Below are 26,267 nucleotides of genomic sequence, written 5' to 3' on the forward strand. Positions count from 1 at the left end.
GTGGATCAATGCTACCCCAAAATGTTCGGATAGTATTTCCATTTCGGATGCGTCGTTTCCGGTGCAAAGTTTCTTCGAATAATTCATCTGAGTTAAGGTCACCATCATTAGTGAGCGGACCGTGCCGTTGTCCAGGATGGGACAAATGGGCCCAAACGTACGATGGCTTAAAGAAGCAGAACGATAAATTGTTTTCTATTGCAACATCGATTAGAAACGCAAAAGGAATATCAAACACAAAACTATTAGTACATTATGCTGTACTAAATGGAGGCGCCTGGTAGGGTGTACATTGGTACTAAAAATGTTCCTCCACGTCGTGCAAAGTAAACATGGGGCAAACACTGTAAGTTTTTAATCAATTTAAGCAATACTGGAAGGAAAAAAAATGGATGTGTTTTGGTAGAAAAATCTTTTCTTTTTTTATAATACTAACACATCCTTCAGGGAATGTGAGATGCTTGAAAGCATTAGCATTAATTTCTTTCCCCTTCTTCACACGGGACATCTTCGATTACTGCCCGTGCACAGGACGATAAGATTTCTCGTGCCACGCACGTCACGATAGCAATTAACGCTTAATTAATGTCGCCCTATCCGGCACGGGACGGATCGTATGGTCGGAATGATCGAAAAGCGAACCATATTTATATATTACGGTTGGGTTTTTTTGTCGTTGTGTTCGTGCGAACAAGAATGTGTTGGCCGACGATCGTGGTAACTGGTTGCGGGAGAGTTCTGTCTCACACCAGCGGAAAGCGGAGATTAATTGTTAAACCACGTGTTTGTTACCGGTGCGCGTGCAAGTGTGTGAATGTGTCGGGGCAGAAAAAAAAGGATCGTATGAAATGTTTGCCAAATGACGATTGCGTGTTGATTACCGCGTCGAACGGTAGAAGCACTCAAAATGATGCTTATTAGTTTTGCGTGTCCACCTCGTTCAAGCGTTCCCACCGTCCATAACTAAGTCCGCGTGGGTTGCAACATAAATCTAGAAACAAAAATCACATACCGAGGGATGGAAGACTGTGTCCTTTTCTATGCACAAAAGCATGACCTTAAATTGCTCAAAGTCTCTTCACTTCATCCGTCCATCATCGTTGTGTACGGAATTCGGATCCTTTTTCAATATGTTGTGTTGGAAGGCGGAAGTGTGGCAGAGATTGTGGAGATGGGATGAACTTCATCTCGTTTTGTGGCCTCCCCCCCCTCCTGAAAGGATAATTTGTTTTCGTAAAAGGATACATTACGTTTAATCGTGCTGGGATTTTGATTGTTATTTAATAAGCATTCCTTGGTATGTAAAAACATTACTTGCTTAGCTCGCCTGTATTATGACTGCACAATGCCTGCCTGCCCCTTCTTGTGTTGCCCCCTTCGGTCGTACCGCAATTTAGACGGAGGAGTTTAACACTCCAATATATATATAAATATTACTTATTTTTGTTTTCCGTTTTCCCCATACTAACCGTAAGCATAATTTAACATGAATTAATTAAATGCATTGCTCTGACTCAGTTGTGGTATTTTGTTCTTAGCGTAATATGTGGCATGTGGTCTCTCTTTCTCTCTCTGCTCCGGTGTGTGTGTGTGTGTGTGTGTGTGTGTGTGGGATAGTGCGCAGCAAATGGAATTGTTTTTAGTTTTCGTTTTCCTTTTGTATTTTTTTTGTTCTTGTTGTTAACTCAACCTGTTTGGCGCGCTGAACAGACAAAAATAAAAAAAAAGAACCCTTCCCCGCACACATAAGCACACTTATATTAATTACAAACACACATCCACACTGCACACTTTTTTTTTTACCCGTTTTGCGTTTGCGTTCTGGGTGGAACACACGACGAACCCAATCCATCTTTAGTTTTACCTTCCTTTTATGTTGTCAGCATTCTCCGCCTAACACCTACCACCAGCCCCGTATAACCGTACAACACACAAGCATAATTCGTACAGCCAACACAACAAACCTGCCTACTACGCCCGCGTGTCCCCACAAGTAGACAATCTTGTAAAACATTGTCCGTTCTTGTTCCTTCTTCTCTTTCTCTCGTTATAGATTGCACGGAGCCACTTTTGGGTAAGTGTGGAGGAGAAAGGTGAATGCGAAATGAAACCAAACCAAAGCGAAACAAGAAAAAAAAAACACATACACCCTCAGATACGTACAAGTAAGACCAAGAACCGAACAGCAACGCTCCCCCCCAACCATCCCCAAAAACTCGTTGGAAAGAGAGGCTCTTGAGCTAAAGAAGAAGAGCTTGAGAAGGATATCGTCACGGGAGGGGGGGCCGGTAATGAGCAAGCGGGAAATGAATCAGAACAAAGTGTGGTGTGCCGCCCGGTGGTCCGCACGCTGCCACACTTCCTTCGAGCTTCCGAGTCCGTTTTCTTCGTTATATTAAGACTTTTGCACCCGTGGCGTGTCCGTGTCCATCCCTTCCATCGCACAAGGGGACACCCCTTTCCGCGCGACCAGTTCTCGTGTTGAGTGAGTTATTGTGAAGGTAGGGAAGAGGGAGAAGATCGCAACCAAAACTTGATGAGACTGCGCTTCCACGAATGCGTTAAACCCTTGCAAGCATTTTTTTGTGCGTGTATGTATGTCGGTCCATCCTTTCAGCAGCATAATTGTGTGGGGTGGATCGGGTTGGTGAAAGCAGAACGCACATAATTCCCTTTGCTGCTAAAGTATGCCCTTTATCGTTGAAGATCAAAGTTGGACAACACGAGGAAGCGCAGCGATGGGAAGGATGAGGTCAACCACACGCACACACACACACACCCGCGGACGTGGTAGAGATCACGTCCGGAAGGATTTGGTAAATGGTGGTGAAGTTACATAATCTTCACTTTTTGTTCCCACCACCACAACGCAATTTTATCTGCTGCAAGTACGAATTATTCAGAAGTTGCTCTAGTGAGAATGGTTACATATTAATTAAACAATAGTATACAAATCGGCTGGAATGTCTGTCTCAAGTGTTCTGGAAAAACAGTTCTATTCAATAATGTCCGACACACACGACATTTGATATTTGTTTCGAAAGTAATTCCAATCCCGAACGCCTCTATGGTTTTTTTTATCCACATCCACGCCTTCCTTTGCGCCGTTTGGCCTCATTTGCCCATCTCGTGCGCTGAGTGACAACGGCAGTGATGAGAGATGCTTCACTAAATCGTTTATCGTTGTGCATTTTGAGATCATCTTTTAACAAACACATCCCCAACAACACAACCATACACGCAATAAGAATGATGATGCCGCCTGGTGACTGAATCTGTTGAACTTATCGCCATCTCCACTGCACAACATCGCTCAGCTCCTGCTGCAGTTAATCGATCGGCGTTGTTGGCTAGTGGGTGTGCAGCAACATCGCCCGGTTGTTCCGACACACATACCGGATGGATTAAATCATACGAGAAGAATGTTCAAATAGAGCGCGGCGGTGCTTCATCCTTCCCCAGCTGATACCACGCGAACGAGAACAATCTGAACGACGTCGACGTCCGATGATGATGATGATGATGATGTGGAGGAGTAGATGTTCTTAGGTCTCTTCCCCGCCATCGCCACAATGGATCCTCTTTGTGTGGCGTTGCTACACAAGGGTAAATGGGTGGCTTTGTGGGAAACTTCAATCAAGGGTGCTACAGTGTTCTGTTGACTTCTTGAAACTCAACTTAACCTCCGAACACACACATATAGGTGGCGCAAACCTTATCTAATGTATAATTCAACCAAGGAATGTGTGAGTGTATGTGTGTGCGGGCCCCCCGGGTTTGATACTGTGCGGGCAGCAGACACAGGAAGTGGTGTCGACTCGCATCAATCGATTAATTCATTCAATTTGCAGTGACAGCAGCCAGATGCTGCCCTCTGCCTATGTGCATGTCGTGACTGTTTCTTTTGTATAGTTTTTTTTCTTCTCTCTTCTCCTCCATTCATTTGATGTCGATCATGATGATTTCTTTCGCGCATCGCATTCTCGCGCTCGCTATGCCATGCAGTGGTGCATCGTGCACTCGGTTGAGGGGGGTACTGCGGTTTCAAACATCGATTTGTATTTATTGTGTGTTTATGATGGGGTGCGTTTTTTTTTCTATAACACGATGCTGATAAACGCTAGCAAATGTGCGAGCGCAAGCAGACAAAACGTTCTAAATGCAAATGCAGTTCTGCAGGCTGAAACAGTTAAACTTTTTTTTTGTTGCTTTCTTCAAGCGATTCTACGTTATTCGCTACAGTCAACATCGAATACAACAATCATAGCGAGCCCGAACGGGGAGGGAGCAACCGCGCACACATTTCCCGTGGGCAACAGAACGGATCGATTAGCTATATTTATTCATTATGACGCCCGCACACACGCATTTTCCACTGTTCATCCTGTCCCGTGAGGTGACAGAGGGTCGTTTCAGGGCGCGGTGTCAATCCGATCCGAGGTGGCTCCTGCTATCGATCTGCTTATTTGTCCAATTTTTCGTACTCCTCGCGGTAGCTGAGGGCCTGGTGCAGTTCCGGATTCGGTTCATACTTTTGGTTGTACACAAGAATCTGCAATGGAGAAAGTAGAAACAAGGATTAAAGCAATTATAAATAAGTTGACTGTAGTAATCTGTTGGTTAGTAAGTAAACCAAATTTAGCACGCCGGTCAGAAGAATTGCAGTACAATGTAACATCTAAACGGGCAGTGATGCAACCGCTGTTCTTTTGGAACCTTTTGCGCAACACATTTTCCCCAAAGGCTTCGTCAACGTGATCCTTCTTTTTTTTTTGGTCGCATCGTCTCATTACCTCAGCACAAAATGTCAAACCGTGCGACCACTTACGACGCACTTTATTATGAGCACGCAAAGCCATACAAATATCGAACCTTGCGGGACACAACAGATTACGAGGCGATGGAAGGCGTCCGGCGGACGGTTGAGTCCCACTTCAACCTGTGTGTGTGTGGCAGCCTTTTTGCGGGTGAGCTTGTACACCGAACTTGACAGAAGGATGGGCAATAAAAGTCCATCCAATAATAATGGGGCACGTCAAGAAGCAATAACGTGCGCGGACCAAATCCACATCCAGTGATCCAATTGTCAGCGGAAAATCGGCTCAATGATGCGGGATCCAGATTCCACAGTACGCAAAACAGCGCACACATCATCATCCTGTCTGTGGGCGTTTTTGAGGCGATTGGACAAGGGAAATGGTGTTGTTTGCCTGGTAACGCGCGCGCGCCCCCCCACGGCACTATCGAAATCATCGGATTTGTGCGATTTCAGAACGCGCAAGGTGACCGGGGTTTATTGTGGGAATATGTTGTGTAATAATGTGTTTGGACCCCGTTCCTTTTGTTGTTTTTGCAATCAATAACTTGTGACCCCGCGGCACGAAATCCGGATGATGAGCGCATTTTTTGCGCTGGTACAGCAGGAAGGTGAGGAAGGAAGGAAGCTTGTTGCCATCAAAATGCAAAAGTCAGCCCGGACGATACGGCCGCCCGCCCGCCAAACAACTATCTGCAGCACGAGCAAGTTTGTTTATCGGGCTAAAACAAATAAATAAATGTTGATCGCTCTAGGGGCAGCCATGGGATGTGGTGTCGAAATACAAACCATGATGTTTCCTGAGTAGTGTACCGACAAGCGGGCAAACTTCTCGAAAAAAAAAACCATTCGACACCATAACACATATCCAGTACAGTTTCCTCTTTTTGGCGGGCGCGTACTGCACTACGAGTTTTATTTGATCCAGTTCCAAAACGGAAGGAACAATAAAAGCAGGTCGGTCGTGGTGCCGAATGGTGATTTGGGCATATAAAATTCGGAAAACAGCACACGAATATACACACCGCACTGATAAGAGTAAGGAACGCTCTAAGCATGACGTAAGTAGAAAATTTCACTACCGGGAAAAAAGCCAATTCAATCAATGCAGATTGCATACATTTAGGCAAATTTGTATACGAAACGCCTAAAGTTATACTACATGTACAGAAATGTTCGATTAAAATGTTTTTTCTGATGATCTCTTTGATATGGTTTGCTTTTAATGCTCTCATTTCTACATTACGGTCCTTCCGTTTGTATTTCATTATTTAACAAAATTGTTCCATGTATTATAGCTTCCCGGGCGCTCTTTCTTTTTTGCGATTTTTAGGTGGATGTGCTGCCCGATCGATTTTTTTTTACATTCCATTTCTTCTTTGTTGCAAATCATCAAAAGCGTTTGAGTCGCATGAGTGGAATTTCAGTAGCCGGGAGAGTGAAACCCATAAACCGTCCACTGTCACACACTGTGATCGATTATGGATCGTTTTTATCGTAGTAAAAAGTTTCTTTTTATAGCATCCTTTACCAATGCAGCACAGCGCAGTGCCGTTCCAGCTCGTGCGGGGGGTTTTTTATGAGATTAAAACGTATTAACCTAGAAACTGCTATAGTGTTCCTCGGAAAAGACTCCCCTTTTTTGTAGTGTGCCATTGTTGTAAAAAGGAAGTTCTGTTCTTCCTGTGCTCTCAAGTTCTTCCCCAACCCAGGGAAGACATAGCGCACGTTGCCCATCGTCGTGACGAAAACTTACAAGTGTGCACCTTTCCGGGCGTCGTTCTTCACTTGCTAAATGGTGTAGAAACCCTACAAAGCGCCCCACACAGGCAGCGGTGAGCGTGAGTTCTATCCAATAACTAGCGTGCTGATTGGGTAACTTAATTCCAGAGGTCGGTGCTTGTGGTGCACCGGGTAAGCTTAGATACCTTTCGGGTTTTTGCTTCCTTGCTCGCGGTATGAACCGATAAAGGTTCCGCTTTAAATTGGATTATTATTTCCATATATATTCATGCGGCGGGCGAGTGGGCCTGGGCTGGGTGGGAAAGGAGAAACGGGCGACCTTATCCATTCGGTTTGCCACCTTCCACTGGCACTGGATGACGGAGCGAACATCCCCACCGCTCTAGCTCGATTGCCCGATTGTTTGACGCTGGCGGGCAATGGCAAGGCACCTAACAAACCATCAGCAATCCGGGTTCGGTCGGTTGTCGATGGTTGGTTGATTTTGCACAGGTGAATGTGAAATGAGTTGTCGTTCTTTTATTTTTGTTAGTGGCCTTCGGCTTTAACGCTGTGCCACCCGTCGGTTCTCGACATTGCACTGTCAACCACGTTCAACATAGAACGCCACGTGAGGCATGCCATGGATGGATGGATGGATGGATGGATGGACGAGGTTGCGGATGAGTACGGCGGAACAGGAAAAACCCGGGCGGGATGTGAATGTAAGCGAAAATTTAATTACCGGTGCATTGGGGAGCGTTGCCGGAATTGAAAAAAGGAGTCGAGGACGGGCGATGTGCGGGCGTAGTGGGAAGTTTTTCCAAAGTGCACTCTGGCGGCAGGATGATTTTATCCTCGGGCAAAACGCCTACACAGTCCCGGGCAGGTTCGCTTGCCTAGCTGATGACGGCGTGCCCGGTACAAAGGGTAAGGGTCGTTGTGGGCTCTCTTCTTCAGCTCTCGGCCCGGTTTACATTGCCTTTTGCTTCCACCACTTCCTGTGCCGGTGGCGTGTTGTATGTGGTACTCATTGCTCGAGTGCAGTTGGCAAGCTTCCATTAGCCGATTATCGTTCGACTATAAGCGGAGGTGGTAAAGACCGCCCAACGTCTAGGCAGTTCTTGTAACAGCACCGTCACCGAACAAGAAGAACACGTCCGTGCAACATACATATGTGGGTGTGTGTGTGTGTGTAAAGGTTGTAGGCTCTAAAAGGAAGAATGTACCATCGTATCGTAAGGCTTCCCCTGGAGGTCTATAAATACACCGTCAACTCATCGTACTTTATTTTCCTTCACATGTTCTTGGAGTAAACTTTTATATTTGCAACCTGTGACAAGGATGACGGCTGTGGCAGACACCGGCAGAAGCCATTCTCGCATATTTTAGGTCAGCGGTTCGGTTTTGGCGAGCAACGGCAGCACAGTCGCGATCGGACGGACGAACGGACGGACTTCTTTAAAGATTAGTCCAACGTTGTCACATCATCTCCGCCTTCCTTCCGTTTGTACGCGATTGAAGTCGACAGAATTAATGTCTGTCAAAGGCGAAACTCACGCTACACCGGAAGGGACAACACACGCTACATCTGCGATGGGGAAAGCACAATTCCCCGCTGGTCCACCCACGACGCCACACGCTTCCCCGTCCGCACCACAGGTGTACGGTGCCGTGGTTTCAGACGGACAAAGCAGCGCGCATCATATTCCGCACGGTACACACGTTACGTCCAGGATGTTGGTGTATAGAGTTACCATTTCCGCTGTGCTAGACTATTCTGGGAAGGTTCTTGCCTGGGGTTGTGTGGCTGCCGTACGGGAGACATGGCAAAATATGTATGGATTCTTCCAATTGATTAATCGTATCGGTTTACGCTGATTAATCACTGGAAATGGGTGCTGTACGATAGGCCCTGAGGGAACCATATGAGACCCGGCACTGCTCGGAGCACCTGCCACTAGATTACCACATCCGACAGACTTCCGACAGTACATCGGATAACTGGAACGCTCATCCAAGTGTATTAACTGAATATGGCTTCCTAATAACGTTCTACATTAAAGCTTCCCCCAAGGGGAGCTTTTTGGGCAAGCAGCAGTAGAAGCGACATTCCAACTACTTCAATGTCTGCAGCATTTAAACAGTGTTTTCGTCCATAAAACACACATCAATATAAAGCCTTCTTAAATGCCGTCTCTTCAGTTTGTTCAGCGCTTTTCTTGCAGGCGAATATGCATAACGTTTGGGGCAACCTGCTTTTTACGCTCCGTTTCCCGGTTGACTACATTAAGCTTAGGGCCAATGTCGACAGCTAACGACAGCTGGAGGAATATGCGTCGTTGTACTGTGGTTGGAAATGAAAAATCTGTTCCTTCCAATCAATTTGATACGCTCCATTACATACAGAGCCGTTTCGTACGTGTACACAAATGGGCCGTATTGGGACCACAGGGACCGCCACCAAAAACTGTCAAGGACAATACATCACCATAAGCACCCGAAGATTGTTTTGTTTTTAGGATTGATTCCGCTTGATTCCTTGCACTGCGGTGTGAAGCTGCTATCGCACCGGGTGTAGAATGGAGCAGCTCCTATGTCACTTTCAGTAGTCACCCTAATGGCGGTACACCCCTAGCACACACCATCGTACCTGTGGAGTGGAAGGAAATGGGCGCATTCGGTGAAATATTTCATCGCTCAGCGTTTTACGGTCACGTGCACACTAGAATCGAATGCCACCGGTGTAGCAATCCGTGAGGAACGTACATGGGTCGTACCGGATGTCTGTCAAATCAGAAACAACCTCATTTGTGGAAAATTGACTGTGAAACGGGGAGTGAAAAAAAACAAAAACTCCCCAAAGGCTCCCCAGAAGAAATCGTGAAGAAATGCCGCCATCTTGCACCCTCTGGATGTTTTGCAGCCACCCGGTTGAGCGGTTGTGTGTGTGTGTGTGTGTTTCCGTTGTGAGCGTGAATGTGCCAACGATACATTTTCCACCTTGCAGACGCGTTCGCAATGCGATAAGCCACTGACTGCCTGCTGAATGCTGGCTGAAATGGTCCCGCGTTCCCGAAGCAATCCACGAACCGGCCCCCGTGTGAAACACACCGGGCGCACAAAAAGGAATTTTTCCACTCCGACGGGGGGAAACTTTCCCCAGAACGTCATCATAGCCTCACAGCAATTTCACCATCTTAATCCTATGTGTGTGGGGGTTTTTCTTTTGTACTCTTCTTCCAATATTACCTTCATTGAGCCACTTTGCCAAAGCGCACCGGAGTTCAAGATTCTCTGGCGGTTCTTATGCCACATCAGGAATGCTAGAGGACTTGTCTCCGGGTCTAAGTCTCCTGATAGTGGAAAGCTTCCATTTTTGAAACTGGTTTGTTGTTTTTTTTTGACACACGGGAGTGACTTTGCCAGCCGAGCTTTGCTGCTCATTCTACCCACCCAGCGTACAGTACATTTGAACACTATCGGTACTGTTTGTTGTTTTTTTCTCGAGGGAGCACACCAAAGCATCCAATGCCAAAATTATAAACCGATTCGATTCGCCAAAGCAACGAATCATTTAAAAGCAGGTTGGCCAAACCATCTTCTAAGGTCGTCCCGACACCACCGACGACCGTTTTTTGTTTTGTTCCTTCAAGTGCAACCATAAATCATCGGGGCAACAGAGAGTGAGTGAGCGGTTTAAGACGAAGGACGACGACGACGACGTTCGAGGATTTATTTGATGGCCCCCGGGGGTTTCTTCCCGTGCACCCTTCACACCTGCAGGCGACGCACACGGGTTCGATTTAAGTTGAGCTGGGATAAATTTATAGCGAAATCATTTCTTGCAGGGTTTTTTTTATTCCTAGGTACCGAAAATCGATGGTGCTCCCGAGCGCACCCTGCCGGCAAAGTTCGACGAACGTTGATGATGACAACGATGATATAACAACCCGCCATTCAATGGTGTGTGTGGTTTATCCGTCTGTTTTGCTCTGTTCGGGTGGTTGGATGGGTTCGTCCGGGTTGTGATTCTGGCTGGTCTGGTTCCTCCCCGCGTCTCGAGACACATCGGGACACGGAGTAGGTAGCATGTCTCCTGTCAGCTTGGCAGTGATTCAAAAAGCATATACTCTGGGCACCCGACCCCCTCCTGGCATGACCTCTCTTAGTCAATACAGAGCACAGCAACACACCTTCTCGCTGCGGTCTGCTTGGTGTCACACGGGGATGGCCACAAAACGGCCACAAAAAAAAAAAACACGAAAATATTGTCGAGTAATAACGAAATGGATGGGGGCAGGGTACACGTTTGTTGATTTTTGCTGTTTTACTTCTCCGCTGCCGAAGTTTCGTTGGCAGCAGCGAGAGGTCGAACTATATTTTCTTGCACGGTTTCGGGTGCTTCGGTCCATCAGTTGGAATGCGACCGTTATAGATAGATTCCTGCCCTGCGCGCCCAGGTACGGTTTCCTGGGTGGTTGCTATTTTTGAACCCACGAGACCACACGCGGATCGTCGCCATTGCAACTGAAATCAATTCTTTTACCACGGTTTAACGCAATGAAAATATGGCAAACACCCCACCATGTACAATGTTTGCCATCTCTAATACGACAATAAAAAAAAAATCAAAACTCAAAAAAAAAAGGACACATTGTTACGGTGGACTCGACACTCGACAGGACAAACATTAGTATCATTTGAGGTGGACGATTTTATGACGGTCGTTTGATATGCGACCCATGCCGCCGCCACTTTACTACTTGCACTCGAGTAATCAAATATGCTTTATGAAGCCTTTTCGGACGCGCGTTTTTATGTGGCTTTACCATCGGGTTTTCCCCGAGCCAAAGCTGCCAAAACCGTGCCAAAGAATGTGGTTGTGAAGGGGGGGGGGGGGGGGGGGGGGGGGGGGGGGGGGGGGGGGGGGGTTCAAAATCGATAAAGTTTGATCGATTTTCGTATAACCGGTCGCAAACGTCCGGTGTAGCTAGGGGCAGGAGCGGGAGCAGCGACAGCATAATTCATGCTGATGGTTTTATGCTGATGGCACTGTATGGCAGGGAGCTGCTACGCGCTAACTGGGCGCTCCTGAACGAGGCACTGTCATTTGTCCGCTCTGCATGGTGATATACTTCATAATACCGCGTACGATACGATAAATTTCACTAGTTACGGTACAATTGTAACATTAACTGTTGTTAGTATTCGTTGTGAATTGTTAACAAACGTATTTGTGGCTGCAAGGGGCCAGTGTTTTCCACTAGTTCCCACAGTGTCCATGACCATCGCCAGTTATCGGGGAATTTCGTTCGTTTGCCTCAATGTGCAGAACGATGGCTTGGAATGCAATTATAAACATGTCAAACTAAACATTTTCCCACTCCCCCCTGTTTTTGATTTTTGCACCACGCTTCGGGGGCAAAAAGAACTACCCACCCACCCGCACACACACACACTCGTGCATTAATAAACAATCTATAAAATTAGCTTCCATGGTGGGGCGCTGGAAAAAGAGTGTAGAGCAAAATTTGAGGCCAATATTCACTTATCTTTATGGCAAACAGACCATACCCACCGCCACATTGGGGGGGGGGGGGTTTTAGTTGGAGTATGGCGAAGCATATCGGTGCAACTGTCCTACCGCTTGGTCGCGGAAACCCCGCTTACAATATTCGATAAACAACAATGCGCAGGGAAATGCGATGGAAAAATGTGTACCTCATTAGGACAGAGAGAGAGAGAGAGAGAGATAGAGAGAAGGAAAAGAGCGAACAATACAAGGGAAAAAGTGCAGTTGAGTGCACTGAAAATCAAAACCTACACAAAATATTCGTGCCATTAACGAGAATGCAACGCAGCTTGGCAATCAAATGCACAACTTCAAGCGTGTTTGCAGGAAAATGCAAAAGGAGAAACACATTCCTTCCGCTGGTGCTGTCAACCGGGGCCATGCCGGCCATGATGTCCTGAAGGAAGCTACTCGAAAGGCGAAACGGGCGACCACCACACCACCCAATGCAATGGTGTGGAGTTGAATGTTCCGAACCAGATAGCCTGGCACAGTTGTTTGCCGCAAGGCCACCAAAGAAATAGGCAAAAGGAAAGATAGTTTTCCACACGAAGGCACGTTTCCCGGTGTCTGCTGCCCGTGAATGTTTAATTTCCAACCCTCGTGGTTCGTTGCCAGCCTTTGCGCTCCAGCCGAACTGGTCGGGGCCGAACTCCATGCGCCGATTGGTGAACTATTTTTCCCGAAAGCAAACAAAATAGCAAATTTCCTTCCCGTTGTGGGTGATGGGGGGAATTGAGGAGGTTTTTTTTCCAACCCCTCCCTTGATGTTCCGTCTCCAGTTATCATTAACGAGACATACACTTATCGGACGGAAAGAAATGGAGGCCCCCCCCCCCTCCCGTACCCCACTTAGGTTGGGGAAGCTTTATTAATGTTTGATGATTTCTCCGTCCGGTGTCCTGGTTATGGGCAAAGTAAAACAGTAACTCATTCACGGTATTGCGCATTGTGCCTTGCGCCATCGAATTCAGCGGGAAAACGAAACGATTCATCCTTGTGAGGAACAAAATATTAAAAAAGCAATTTTGTAATGTTGAAGTTATACTACACACGATCCTTTCGTTTCGCATTTCCTCTGCCGGGAAACCGCCTAAAGTTATGCAATTCGCACATCAAAACCTATGTTAGTAGCAAGCGGGCAACGTTTGGCAGTGCTGATGTAATGTGAAACCACCATTACCCAACAGTGAATAAATTTACTACCATCGATGAACCAATTTTCACTTAATTTCGGGGTTCTCGAGTCGGACATTAAAATGTGCAAAAAGGTGACGCAAAATAATGTCGCTCGCAGCAAATTTGAACGTACCAAGGGCGGGCCTATAAAAAGGGTCTTAATTTGCGGTCGTCGACAACTCAACCTCCGTGCTGTGTTGCGTGTGTTCTTAATCCGTCTCCCGGTGTAGTGCAAAACTTGAGGCCAGCTCGCCGTGCCTACATCCTTGTGCGTTGCCGTAAGAGAGATTGCGCGATGAGACCACATGCCAGGTACAGAGGAAACAACACACAAGACACAAAAGGTACTACCGGCTGCCGTCTCAGCTGTGGTTTTAGTACTGTCAAGGCGCGTCTCTGGTCTCATTCCTCTCCAGGCCGGCAACATGGTGACGCTAACCTACGGGATTATTTGCATTTCTGTTGGAAACAACCTGTTGTAGAGTTTGTTGATGGGTTTGGTTTGGCCTTTTGTTTCTTCCTTCCTCTTCCCCGAACGACAGCAGTATGCTGCGATAAAATTGTACCTTCTGAATGTATGTGTGTGAGTGTGTTTAATACAATATAGAGGAGCAACACACAAACGCATCTCGAGCAGGAAAATGTGTTCCGCACACAGCGTGACAGACGCAATCACAAAACAGCACACGCGCATCCATACCGGACACATACAGGATCTATTTCCGAGGAAGAAACTCCGAGATCCGTGGCCTCCGGACCATGGAAGCTTTCCGAGTGATTTTTCCGCACGAACGACTCCGAAGGTTGCATTTAATCTTAATGTCGTCCATTGCTATGTGTCTCTTTTTTGCTCGAGTCAACTCGAAGGATATGTGTACTTCTTCTAGGGTGCGGTTTAGGTGTGCGGCGCGATGATGCGGGTGAAGGGCAAAAGGTTTCGGCACCGTCGTACCCTCTCCCCCACAAACCCAGTCGATTCAGGATTAACGAAGGATGGTTGTGTGCGCATTCAGCGTTCGCTCTGTACACCATCGCCATCGCAGAGTCGAATTGTAAAGATCCTTTCCATGTCCGGTCCGTATCTTGGGTGGAATAGACAAAAGCCCGGCTGAAGTGCGAACCATCCGCAAGCATCCTTGACCGGGGGTTGGGATTTTAATTTTTTACTCACGTCCGAATGGATAGACTGAATGTGAACGTTGGTGTCACAGTGCGAGACCCGCAACGGACGGGCAGTAATGGAAGGATTAATGTAAACCTCGCCCAACCCCAACTCCGCAAGGCTGGATATCATCACACGCGGGTCACACACGTTTCAAAACGTGTATATCGTTACTGGCGAATGGTTCGCAGATTGAAGGGGGAGGGAGCGAGGGCCCTGTTGAACACTCTCCTCTGGCTGCTGTTCTCACGATCATGCCCGGTTGTTGCCCAACCCGAAAACCCCTTCACCGTCACAATCGAGACCCAATTAGGAATGACATTTCCACATGGCCCCACAACGAGGCCCCCTACCCTCTCTCAAACGCGAAAGTGCGTGTTGCTTCAAACGATTATTCCAACACGCGCCGTGTTTGCAAAGTTTCGCCCATTTTTTTTGTTTGCTTGCATACTTCAGTGATCTTCCTTCGCATCCTTTTGAGAAGAAATGCTGGGTAATTCGGAAGCCAAAAAGAAGTGTTTGGCGAAGTTGGCAGAAATACCTCTTTTGAAATATGCTGACTAATCTACGCTTTTCTTCGCCTTTATCTCGATTACAATCCTTTCGAGCGGGTTTTTTTGTTGTTGTTGGTTGTGTTTTATGTGCGCCGTTTTTACCCACTTGAAAACAAGCAAAACCCGGGTTCCGAGAGGGGTTTTTGCATCGAAGACAGAAAAGCATAAACCACTCGCTACCCCCATCCCTCCGCCACACCCCCGATCACCCAGCAGGGTAAGAAATCACGCAAGCACGATGGAGGATCCGTTTACAGTCGCTTCCGATTTGTTCCGCACGAAGCGAAGGTGATGGTGATGCGCTATTAATGAAACCTTACGATACTCCTTTTTGTTATGGTAAGCACGCGTGCGAAACGTACACTCCCGTGGTGTGTTGGTGCGTAATAATATTTTCCAGCAAGAGATCTCCCATCCTCATCTCTTGCCCAGCCGGGGCAAGAACCCCATGGCAAAAAAAAGGATGCATAGCGAAGCGGGGAGTATGAATAATTTAAGAGGATGAAAATTAAACGGACTTAAATTGTGGCACAAGCCAAGCTACTACCGTACGGTGGCCTTTTTTTTTTTGGTTCATCTATCAAAGAGCTGATGGTATCGTGTGGCACCGAGAAAAAGCAATAATAATAACGGTGGACGACATCAGTTTTTTCGCCTCTACTCTCTGGTGCAATGTGACCCCCCCCCCCCCCCCCCCAAGGGCGTTGCGTTAATTGAAGAATTGGGAGATGGAATTAACCCCCCGCCTCCTCCTCCCCTCCACACACAGTTGCTATCAGTTTGTTTTTGCAACTTACAACTTGATCCCGGCGAGTTTGGCGTTCGATGAAATGGAAAAATCTTATTATTGATGGACTGACATATGAATCCTCTCCCAGGGACAGCAAACAGCGGGGAAAAAATGGCCACGTGTAAATTCTTCACCCTTCCTCTAACGGCACCAAAACACAGGCTGGTGGGGTTGTATGGAATTAAAATTATTTCACCTTCCTTTCGTACAATTATCCTTCGAACGCAGTACACGTTCGAATCACAATATGCTCGTTCCCCTTTTGCGCTCTCGAGTGTGAGCATCCAGCGTCGAATGTGTGTGTCGATTGAATGATTGCCGTATTATTATGCACTGTCTTTCATGTTGAAAGGTTTTGAAATTTTACTGCAACATTTTTGATATTATTCGGTGAAATTGCCGTCATTCAGGCGCTTTTGTGCGGTACATCATTTCATCTTACACACGAATAAACAGGTGGCCAAATAGTTATGTTGAATGGTGTATGTGGTATGCTTTGCCGTTGTTAATTGTCCAGCAATAGTAACAAAAGAAGAATAACCAGTGTTCGAAAACCATCACTAAACAGCCGAAGAGGGAGCTGTTGATTGCATACTTTTAGGCGCATTTCAATTCATAACAAATCGGCTCCACTATTCCTCTCACGTTATGCTATGCTCCGACGTAAAGAAATCATTTCCACTAAAGTTGTATCATTTACAGAATCTTGGTTTGTTTCGTTTCGTGGTGAAACTCCACGTTACTTTTTTTCCAAAGTTCTAAAATTCCTTCGCATGCAGACGGGAAAGTTCTGCACGCACAGCTAGACCAAATCAATGGAAACAAATCACGCCACACTTTCACTTACATTTACAACATTACGGTATTAATGAGCGGGAACTACTGTGTTCCCAAGGAAATTTTTGGTATGGTCCCTGTGGTCGCAGGTTGCGTGTACTTGATGGAGCGAATCGTCCGCTTTCCCTGGGGTTTTTCTCCACCAAACCGCCCGTTATCGTCCATGCTTGGAAAAAAATGGTTCAAGCATTGCTTAACATCCTCCCAGGAGAGAGTAAGAGCCTTGAAAACCGCGACCCCTCTTCCCACTTCCTCCCCCACTAGCAAAATCGTTTCATTTTGGAGTCTTCAGGCCTTCCCTGCCTGGTTCGTCAGTAGTGCCACCACACCTTCTCTCCAACGCCAGTGATTTTCCGGCGGTGTTCTACTACATTACGGTCCTTCCGTTTTTCCCACTGGATTCCCACGATGGAAAACCACCGAAGTGTGGTCACGAAAAGCTAATCTACCCTCCTTCAATCCCTGCACCCTGCGGTTACTACAACGCCCATCCGCCATATCGTTATGTGGACGAATGTCGGTCGCATGCAAAGGCCAACACCCGGGTACCGGTAACGACCACCGCCATTGCCTTGGGCCGTATGGGAGGGGACCTAACACACAGTCTCGTGCCACCACGTTTCCCATGGGCACGTACTTTCAATTCAAGATCAATTTGTTTATGTTTACGTTGGTAAGGCTCTACTTTCTGCTCGCCCCGATGCCACGCACTCTATTGTGTGTGTGTGTGTATGTGTGTGTGCGCCCATCCACTGCCCTCTCGTCATTATATTCAGGGCAAATGGCAGGACGAGCCGTCGTAATATGTGCGTGTCGTGCGAAATCATAAAATGGATGATGGGCGGGTGGGGGTTAGAGAGTGTTTCTGGCATGGGGAGAATTGGAATGGGTGAGCGGACCGGGAGACGTGGTCAACGTTGTGTTTATCCAGCTGATCCGTGTGTTGTATAAGTCATTGAACCGTGTTCCGTAAGACGGTTTGCACCAGACGGGCGTCCGCTGAGTCCAAGTAGTGCACAAGCCGTTAAATAAGCAATATAACAAACGGTTAAAACACACAATCTCAGAAGCCCTGATTTAAAGAGCTTTTTTTGCGCGATTGCATACCTTCAGGCGTTTAGGATGAAGATATTTCATTTGAGTAAATTAAACTGTGAGTTTTGATCAACGTTTTGACGCTTATAACAATAGCAAAAGTTCAAAGCAACACAAATTTGATTTGTTTTCCACGCCGCGTCCCGCCTAACAGGTAGGGCGTGAGCGAGACATTCCCTGCCTGCGTGTACATCCTCGTGCCCGACTGCCACCGGAGGGAATTAACTCGAACGATTACAAGTTGAGTTGTTTCATTTTATTGTCTTATCACTCCCATCGCATCAAATCGTGTGACGCAACAACGGCCGTGTTAAATGAGCGTCCACTTTTTCCCCTTTTCCCCCCCGGCCCTGCGAGGCGTCACACGATGGTAACATCATCAAATTGTGCTTTATTTTCTATTCCCTGCGTACTTTAGCGCCGCTTGTGTCACGCAAACTCCGCGTTCGGGATCGTGGCGTAGAGAAGAAGGCAGCGAGACGGAATGTTTACGCAAAGTGTGCAATTAAGATAGAAAGAAATGGATTTTCGTTTCGGCTTTTTTTTTACTCTCAACCAATTTAGGGGACCCTGCACATGGATAATAGACTTGTTTAAAAAAGGATTTTCCTGTGATAAGTTTGCGCCGGCTCAATTGAAACATTCGAGCGTTTTGTGATGTTTTCCTCAACAAAAGAAACGTAAATTAATTCTCACTCGTTGACTGCCTGTGCGTTCAAAAATGATTCTACTCACTTTCCTCCCCGCAGAAGCATTGTGTGTCTCATATATTGTCGACAACGGTTACATCGTTTTTGGATTGTATTGTATCAAACTTACAAGCACCACATTTGCCATTTGCCCACGGGGAAAAGTTAAAGTTTCCCCGTACGAAACGAAAGCTGCCGTGGAAACGCATCGAGTACGCCCATGAGTGCGCCAGCTGTGCGACTACTTCGTGTCGTTCGTTTCTTTGCCGCTTTAAACACGCCACGGGCGCGGCCTGGGGAACCTACAAAAAGGACAAGCGGCGGCACAACTGTCAAACTTTTTCGAACCAACGCTCTTGCCCATCTCTCGCCCGGTGAGTGGGAGGGGATGGGGTGGGTTGGGTGACAATTTTTTTTTGCCTGAAGGATATTTTTCTTCCGATGGTTCCGGTTTTTTGGGTCGGAAAACCCTGGAAGAAGTGATGGGCTGGGCGGGGGCAAGAAGGGATCTTGAGACGAGCTTGAAAAGTGACAATAAAATTCCTTCCTTTTTCTCTCCCCACCCATGGCGGTGGGTGGGCGGAGGGTGAAATCGACTTATAAAGAAATGTTCCCAGACGGGAAGCCATAGGTCTTTCGGTCCGGTGTTCCTCCATTGGCTTTCCTTTATCGGAAACTACCATTGTGCTGTTGCGTAACTAGCGTGTAGAAAGGTTCACTTACGTAAAACCGTGAACCAATCGCCTGTGAGGAGATAAGGAAGGAAGGTTCCAGAGATTACAAACCAGCAGGCCGGACTATGGGTCGGAACGGTGCCTTGACATAACTGCGAAAGAATGCGATTTCTTTCGCACCATCGCAAGCAAGAAGACATAAACGATGTGTGTGTGTGTGTGGCACACGAACTTTTTCGAAGAAATGATGGAAAATCGGCTTTGCTCGGCATGCGTCGAAGTAGGCGTCGCACAAATGTATGGGTGTGTGTGTAGGTGTTTGAGTATTCTTCCTACGAAGATCATCGACACAGTGAAGATGCACTTGATTTGACGTATTTCTGTTACTTCTGCTTCTTTAATTCGGGCACCTCAACAGTTCCATGGGACATCCCGTGCCGGAATTCAGACAGGAAAGATAGTAACTCTTTTGTACCGCGCGTCATCATCATCATCAGCTTCAAAAAGGGTTTGGGGGACAAAACCGGGGAGCGGAAAGCGGAAGCTTCATTAGTCAGTGTCCTCGGAAAATGGGGATGAGTAACAGCTCCCTCTCTCTCTTGCCAGATTTTCCAAAGATTTATCAACGCCAGTGTAAATGGAATCCCCCCCCCCCCCATCCCATGCTGATCTTACCGGCGCACTGAATAAGATTTATGAATTCCACGTACAATCATAATCGCTTTCACATCAACGCGCACCGCTGCCGGGTGATTTCATTGCTTATCGTTCCGACGCACTGCTCTAGTATGTGTCACTTCATTTTCCAAACTCGGGGCAGCAAAAAGGCTGTAAAAGCTGCTTAGGTTGGGAAATTATAGAAAATCTCACCCCGTACGGTAGGAAACATTATTGACTTGTGCACACCTTCGCATCACGCTTGCTGGTGGAGTTGGTGCGAAAGAGCACCAGATCCCACGGAGCGAAGCAGGCTATGGGATGTGTCGAGCATGTTTATTTGTTGTTACAAACACTTTCCATCTCACACATGCATTTTACCACACATCACTATGGATTCTGAGTATGGATGTGTGTGTGTGAGTGCGTGTGAGCCAGAAATGTTGCGTTGGTGGTGGAATTTTTAATATCATAAATCAGATGATATGCTGGGAGGGAACGTTGGGCTAGAACGACATTATCCGCTTAGAGCCTCTCGTTCTTTCCCTCTCTCTCTCTCTCGCTCTCTCTGACACACACACGCATTTCCAAAGTTTCTCCAAGCACACATACACCCACACAGTGCTTTAACCTTCTTGGAGCCATCAGCACTAGTAGCCATGAGAATAGAAACGATCATAAACATAAGCTTATGTTGTTCGGTGGCTCGTAATGGGAAATAATGTTGCGCACATCCTTCACCCACTGTGTAACATGAGTGGGGGGGAGGGGGAATGGTTTGTTTATCTCGCCCAAGTGTTTGTCGTGTGGCGAATCGTTAACCCATGGAGGCGCATGTGGAAAAGCCGTACTTTTTTGTTGTGACTCTTTGCGCTCTCCGAAGCAGCTATCATTTGTGACAGAAAGATAATCTTGAATAGGGGGGAGAGAGGGGGGGGGGGGGGGGAGCGAGAGCGAGGTTGATGCTGGTTTTGTTTTATCTGACTCACAAAAGAAGACGAGATCTTTTAAAGGGTTCTCCAAGGACAATAATGGTTTCAAGCGTAAAGGAATGCAATTTTCCTCCCCTCCCCAACACCTTTATGCGTAGACGTTTGCAGTAAAGCACTCAGAAACGAATTTTTAGCTTTTGTGAAAGCAAGTCTTAAATTTTGAAGTTGTTAACCTGTTTAATTAAAAAAAAAAAAACAACCACCGCGACCATTTTATTCAACTGGGTATAACAATAATGACATTCCTGGCACCGTCACTCTTCACACTCACATTACACCACTAGTAGTGGAGGAAACGTTGCGAACACAACAATTTCGGGGTATGTTCTTGTTGGTTGTTAATTAAACAAAACTACCTTTTAGCGTGAAGGTTGGAAATGCATAAAAATGACGGAATGAAATGATGCTGCATTCTTGGAAAAACAAATTTGGCCAAAGGAAGTAATCAAATGCCAAACTGTGCTTAATTATGAAGCAAACTTTACCGGTTATTGCGGAAAGGTAAACATTACACCGACCGTTGAGGCTGTGTGCGAATGGACGATCAGGACGAACTATTACAGCGTACTACTAAAGGGAAATACTTTAAACACGATTTACGGCCAAAGGAATTCGTCCGGTCCGGTGCGGATCTGCTCTAACATCATTAATTAATGAAGCGTCGAGCGTCGAGAGCCGAACTTGACGTTGGTGTGACAGAACGCGTCGGGAAAATGTATTGGGGTGGTAGGGGCGGGCGCCCGAAAGTGTGGGGAACGAGAGTGTCAACCCTTGTCAGTTGTGAGAAAAGTGAGGAAAAGTGTAGCAAAAAAAAAAGACCCCCTTCAAACATCGGAGGAGCAAATGGATAAAATGGATCCATTGTTTCCTACTAAAACAGAAGACATTTGTCGCGAATGTGCCCGCGCGATGATACTAAAGCACTATACGAATTGAATTTTAAAGGTTTTTTTTGCTGTTGTTGTGATTTTACAGCTTTTCCTTTCCGGTACAACTTTATCATCGGAGAGAAAAAGAGAGGGAGAGATATTTGGCTCCAAGAAAAGTCTCTCACGGTTCGCTTCCTTTCGTTTTCCCGCGTGGTGCGTCTCCTGTCCATGGTTTTTGTATCAATCGCTAACATAATTGCATAATCCTGTTTATCGATCAAGCGATGAATAAATACTTTGCTTATCGTTTTCCTCCCGACCCAAGCCGGATTAGAACGTCTTTGGTTTTGCTCGTGATCCGGGAACATCCGGGATTGTTGTTTTATGTCGAGCGCTTTACAACTGAAGAATATAAAGAAGCATACATAATCGCCTCCCGTCCACCGCTGCCTGATGCCATTGAATCGGGATTACTCGGCGGGGGGAGTTCCCGTTGAGATGGTGGTGCAAACTTTTCGATACAGGACACAATTATGCTGACACGCAAATGTTTGTAAATCTTCCTGCTTCGCGTTTTGCGTTTTGGTACCACATCCCCGTGCAGGAGGGTACATCGGCGGAAGCTTAATGTCGAGCATTTGCTGTCGATGTGGCTTAAGGCGTGTTTTTTTTCCCCTTAAACCCAAAAAAAGATTTCCCGAAACGAACAAAACACCCGGAAAGTGTATCATGCAACCCGAATACACAGGATGGAAAAAAAAACGCCGGGAAGCTCACCGCTAAGATGTTGACGAATTAGTAGCCGTTCATCATCTTCATAGGGGAGACCGGACGCTACTTGATACTGGTGGGGCGTGGGTGGGGCGGACCGGGACCGGGCGTCTCCATATCTCCCGCGGCCAGTACCTTCCATCGCTTATCATCAACGTCGGGGATATTTGGTCGTCTTTATCGTGCGTCTAATCCGTCTTCCGTTTTGCTGGAGGATGCTGTGTGCCCATCACTTCTAGCGCTTGATTATCATGATGAAGGTAATGATGGTGCGCGCCTGTATGTTGGTGTTGGTGGTGGTGGTGGTGGTCAGCATAGCTTACAAAGTAGCGAGCAAACCCGGAGAAAAGTGACCTCGGCCGAGTGTGTCTTTTTCCCGAATGTCTAACCAAAAAAAAACCAAGGTTCTTCCACCAGAGTTGGAGCTGAAGATCGGTGTTGTGCCCCCAAAAAAAAAGCTACTCCTCCCCTCCCCCTTTTAGGGGTGGAGAATAAAAGGAAAAGCATTTCACCTTCACTTTCGGCTCGTTTCGAGGATAAGAGCAGGGTGAGATGGCGTGTCGGGGGTTGTTTTTTTTCTCCTGTTCTCCTGTTCGTCCGTTCACACGAATATCAACCAAACGGAAGCAGGATATGGCGGCGTCAGAGCATCAGAGTCTTATCTAGTTTGCTTTAGCTGAAATGACTCCGAACAAAAAAAAGAAAATACTATGCATACACACACACACACACAGGCAGAGAGATGGGGAGGGTTTTTGTTGCTACTATCACCACATCTCCCTTACCCCTTGCCCCGGCATATCCGCCTGTATCGTTAAGCGAGCTTTTCTTTGCGAAGCATTGTCATTAGTGTGAACATTTTCTTTTGCTTGCTTGCGGTGTTTGCAATCACGAGATGGGCTTCACACAGAACGGCTTGACACAACAGGGTTTCGTTGTTTTTGCGTGTGTTTTTCTCTCCTTCTCTTCCCGATTCTGGCAGCGAACATCCATTGGAGTGTGTGGTGTTGTTTGTGCGTGTCTTTGCTTTGTAGCGTCGTGTGATCGATAGCACGGGCAGATGGGGCATTTGTAGGTGCAATGAAATGATATAGCACCACGGTGTGTTCCTTCCTGGCCAGCGTTTTTTTTTTTTTTGGGAGGAAGGGCTAAAAGAAAAAGGGAAGCTCGCGTACCTACACGGCATAAAGGACGAAACAAATATGGCCACCCCGTTCCACTTTGCCGTGTGGCATGGAGTTTTCCGTGTTTCACTAGTAGAAATGGAGGTTTAATATATGGTACCTACCATGGAAAAAAAAAATCATGATTTCACCGTACTCCTACTCCCAAGTTGGAAGTTGCCGTTGGAATATTGTTGACGGTGGCGTGGAAACCGCGTACGTTGCGAATGTTCCGATTCTCTGCCGCGCGCGTTTTCTCAATTGCCAATGTTTTATTATTTATTCCCATTATTTTTGTTGTTGTTGTTGCTGTTGCTATTCTGCTAACTTCTTTTCGTTATTCTACCACCTTCTGCCGGCTGCTAATGCTACCCCGTATAATCGGGGCGGGTGAATGTGTGGTAAGGGTAGGTTTGAGGTTAGCCAAACAATTTTACTGCTCACCGCTACCACCACCTCCCCACGTGGTCCGAGCAAATTCGGAACTGTGGCGTGCGTTTTTGGTGCTGGGAGGAAAATGGAATGTATGGCGAAAAAGCCGCAGCAAAAGAAGTATGTTAAGCTTTTTATTCTCTCCCCGAAAACCCGCGCATCCACCGAGGGCGAAACGGTAGCTAAACGCAGGCAGACAGTGGGCAGCAGCAGTTGACAAGAGAAGTGGTGGACAATAAATTTTCATCAAATTTCACAACGCTTTTCGCGCCGCGTGCCTGCAACAACAGCATAAAAAAACCCCCCGGAACGTGCTTTTGTTTGCCTCCCCACCACCGGCCCAAGGGGGTTTGTTTTTCGTGCTTTTCGATATAAATATAAATCCCATTTGCTGTTGGCCCATTGTTCATAGAAGTGGAAAAGTGGATCAAAACCTAATGAAAAGGTGGAGGCGGTGGCGTTTAGGGTGGAAAAAGGTGCGAAGGGGGGAAAACAGGATGAACCAAAAGAAAGCTGAGTTTTGGGGACGAATTGCTGGTGGGAAGTGGAATGGAATCGAATGGATTATTTATGTCATGTTGATGCTGGTCACACACGGAAAGTTTTGGGCTACTGTTTCCTTTTTCTCTCCCTGCGAGACCCCACAAGTGTACGTTCGCATGGCTGAGTGGATGTAGCGGAAGGGACAGGTCAGCTAGGGGGTTTAGTGCTTAGTATGGCAATTAACAACGAATGCATATCTAGATTAGTGGGATATGCTTTACGAATCGTTATAAGGACACGCGCTTCAAAGAAGGTCCTTCGTTGTTTTGTTTTCCCCCCACTCCACCCCACCTCCCACAGTCGGTTGGTAAGGTTGTGTCTTCCGCTCATACTTTGTCAGTTGTTTTTCCACCCACAAACCCCCTTTTTCCTTTTGGTGATTGTGGCTTCATTGCCGAATATTGTATCGATCAAACGGTTGGCACTGGGAGGCGGGAGGGGCTCGACGTGCTCTAAATAGTTTGATTTATTTGTTTGTTTGATTCGGCCGTACCGTGTATGTCGCGCTGTGTTAAGCAAACCATAAAAAAGGCGAGCATAAACTTTGTGTACATCATCGTGTTCTGCATTTCATGCGAGCGTTATCGCAGCAAACCAGCGAGGAGCAGCAGTAGACTTAATATGTTTGACCGCGCTCAACATGCCAATCTGGGCGAGATTCTAATTTGTTGTTGCCAATGCCACACGACTGCCAAGCGAAACACACACACACACACTTCAACAGTCCGTCCAAAATGGAGTCGGTCGCCGTGTTCGTTTCATTTCACGAGCGACGTTACGCAAGAGGAAAAACCCTACCCAACGAGGCGGTACTGATTTTCGCTGCAACTTTGCAACACCACGGAGCCCACGCTTTCCAGGCGACAGAAGAGATAAACACACGGAAGGGTACAAAAAAAAGTTACGGAGAAATAACCATTTTACAATATTTCCCTGAGAAATTCCCTACAAAAGCAACGCCCCCTATCGACAGCTAGTGGAAGCGATACAAGCGCGAACGCCCCCTAGCGGCGAGTGGCACGAACCACTCAACTTGAACAGGACGAATATCCTTTATCGTGGACACAAACCAACAGGCAGCAAAAGTGTGCGAGCTTTTCTGTTGCTGGGCGCATGCCAGGTGGTGAAAAGGAAACCATTTTTGCCCGGTGACGTTGACCGTCTCACCAAGGGGTGCGCGTGTGTGTGCGTTGTGTGGTCAATGTTCCTTTCCATTTCGCTTCGCAACAACTAATAAACAGAGAAGAGAAGAAAAAAAAAAACGCCACAGAGCCCTAGTGCGCATGTTTCTTCCAATAACTAATGAAAAGTAATCAGCGTTAGTTTATTCGTTCGTTTATTCCGACTCTATATATACACGCTGCCTTCCAGAAATTCATCCCCATTGTCGTCCCATTTACCCCACCCTGTGTTGCTAAAAATAAGCGCCCCTATTATACCGCACCGAGTCATCCTGTGGGAACGGAAGGCACTCATCAAGGGCAGTCGTAAAGCATTTCCATGGAATGGTACACTCGGCTGCCAACACCGGCAAGGACAATTCTCGGAATCGGCTTAATTCGCCTTGTCCAACCTCGATGGATGATGAATGACGTAGCCGGTGAAATTTGTCTCTCATGGGTAGCTTTCGCTTTTGATTAATATTTTGCAAAATGCAATTGCCCTCCTCGACAGTGTCCGCCCCGCTCTGTCCCGTCCAGCAGACCGTGCGCGTACCACGCGGGGCGGCCAGCATTGTTGTTTCGGG

The 26,267-nt window shown here is 46.9% G+C and overlaps 2 protein-coding genes across 2 annotated transcripts in view; one reads left to right on the plus strand and one right to left on the minus strand.

Moving 5' to 3' along the window:
• The window catches only part of LOC128708412 (RNA-binding protein Musashi homolog 2), a 76,909-nt gene that overhangs the window by 24,420 nt on the left and 26,222 nt on the right, over window positions 1-26,267 (plus strand). The window contains exon 2 of the mRNA XM_053803391.1: window positions 2,054-2,074. Within this exon, the coding sequence (XP_053659366.1) occupies window positions 2,054-2,074 (21 nt within the window). The remainder of the gene's footprint in view (window positions 1-2,053; window positions 2,075-26,267) is intronic.
• The window catches only part of LOC128708413 (uncharacterized), a 49,181-nt gene continuing 27,376 nt past the window's right edge, over window positions 4,463-26,267 (minus strand). The window contains exon 5 of the mRNA XM_053803392.1: window positions 4,463-4,552. Coding sequence (XP_053659367.1) covers window positions 4,463-4,552 — 90 coding nt within the window. The remainder of the gene's footprint in view (window positions 4,553-26,267) is intronic.

Source organism: Anopheles marshallii, chromosome 2, assembly GCF_943734725.1.
Source record: "Anopheles marshallii chromosome 2, idAnoMarsDA_429_01, whole genome shotgun sequence".
Taxonomy (NCBI): Eukaryota; Metazoa; Arthropoda; class Insecta; order Diptera; family Culicidae; genus Anopheles; species Anopheles marshallii.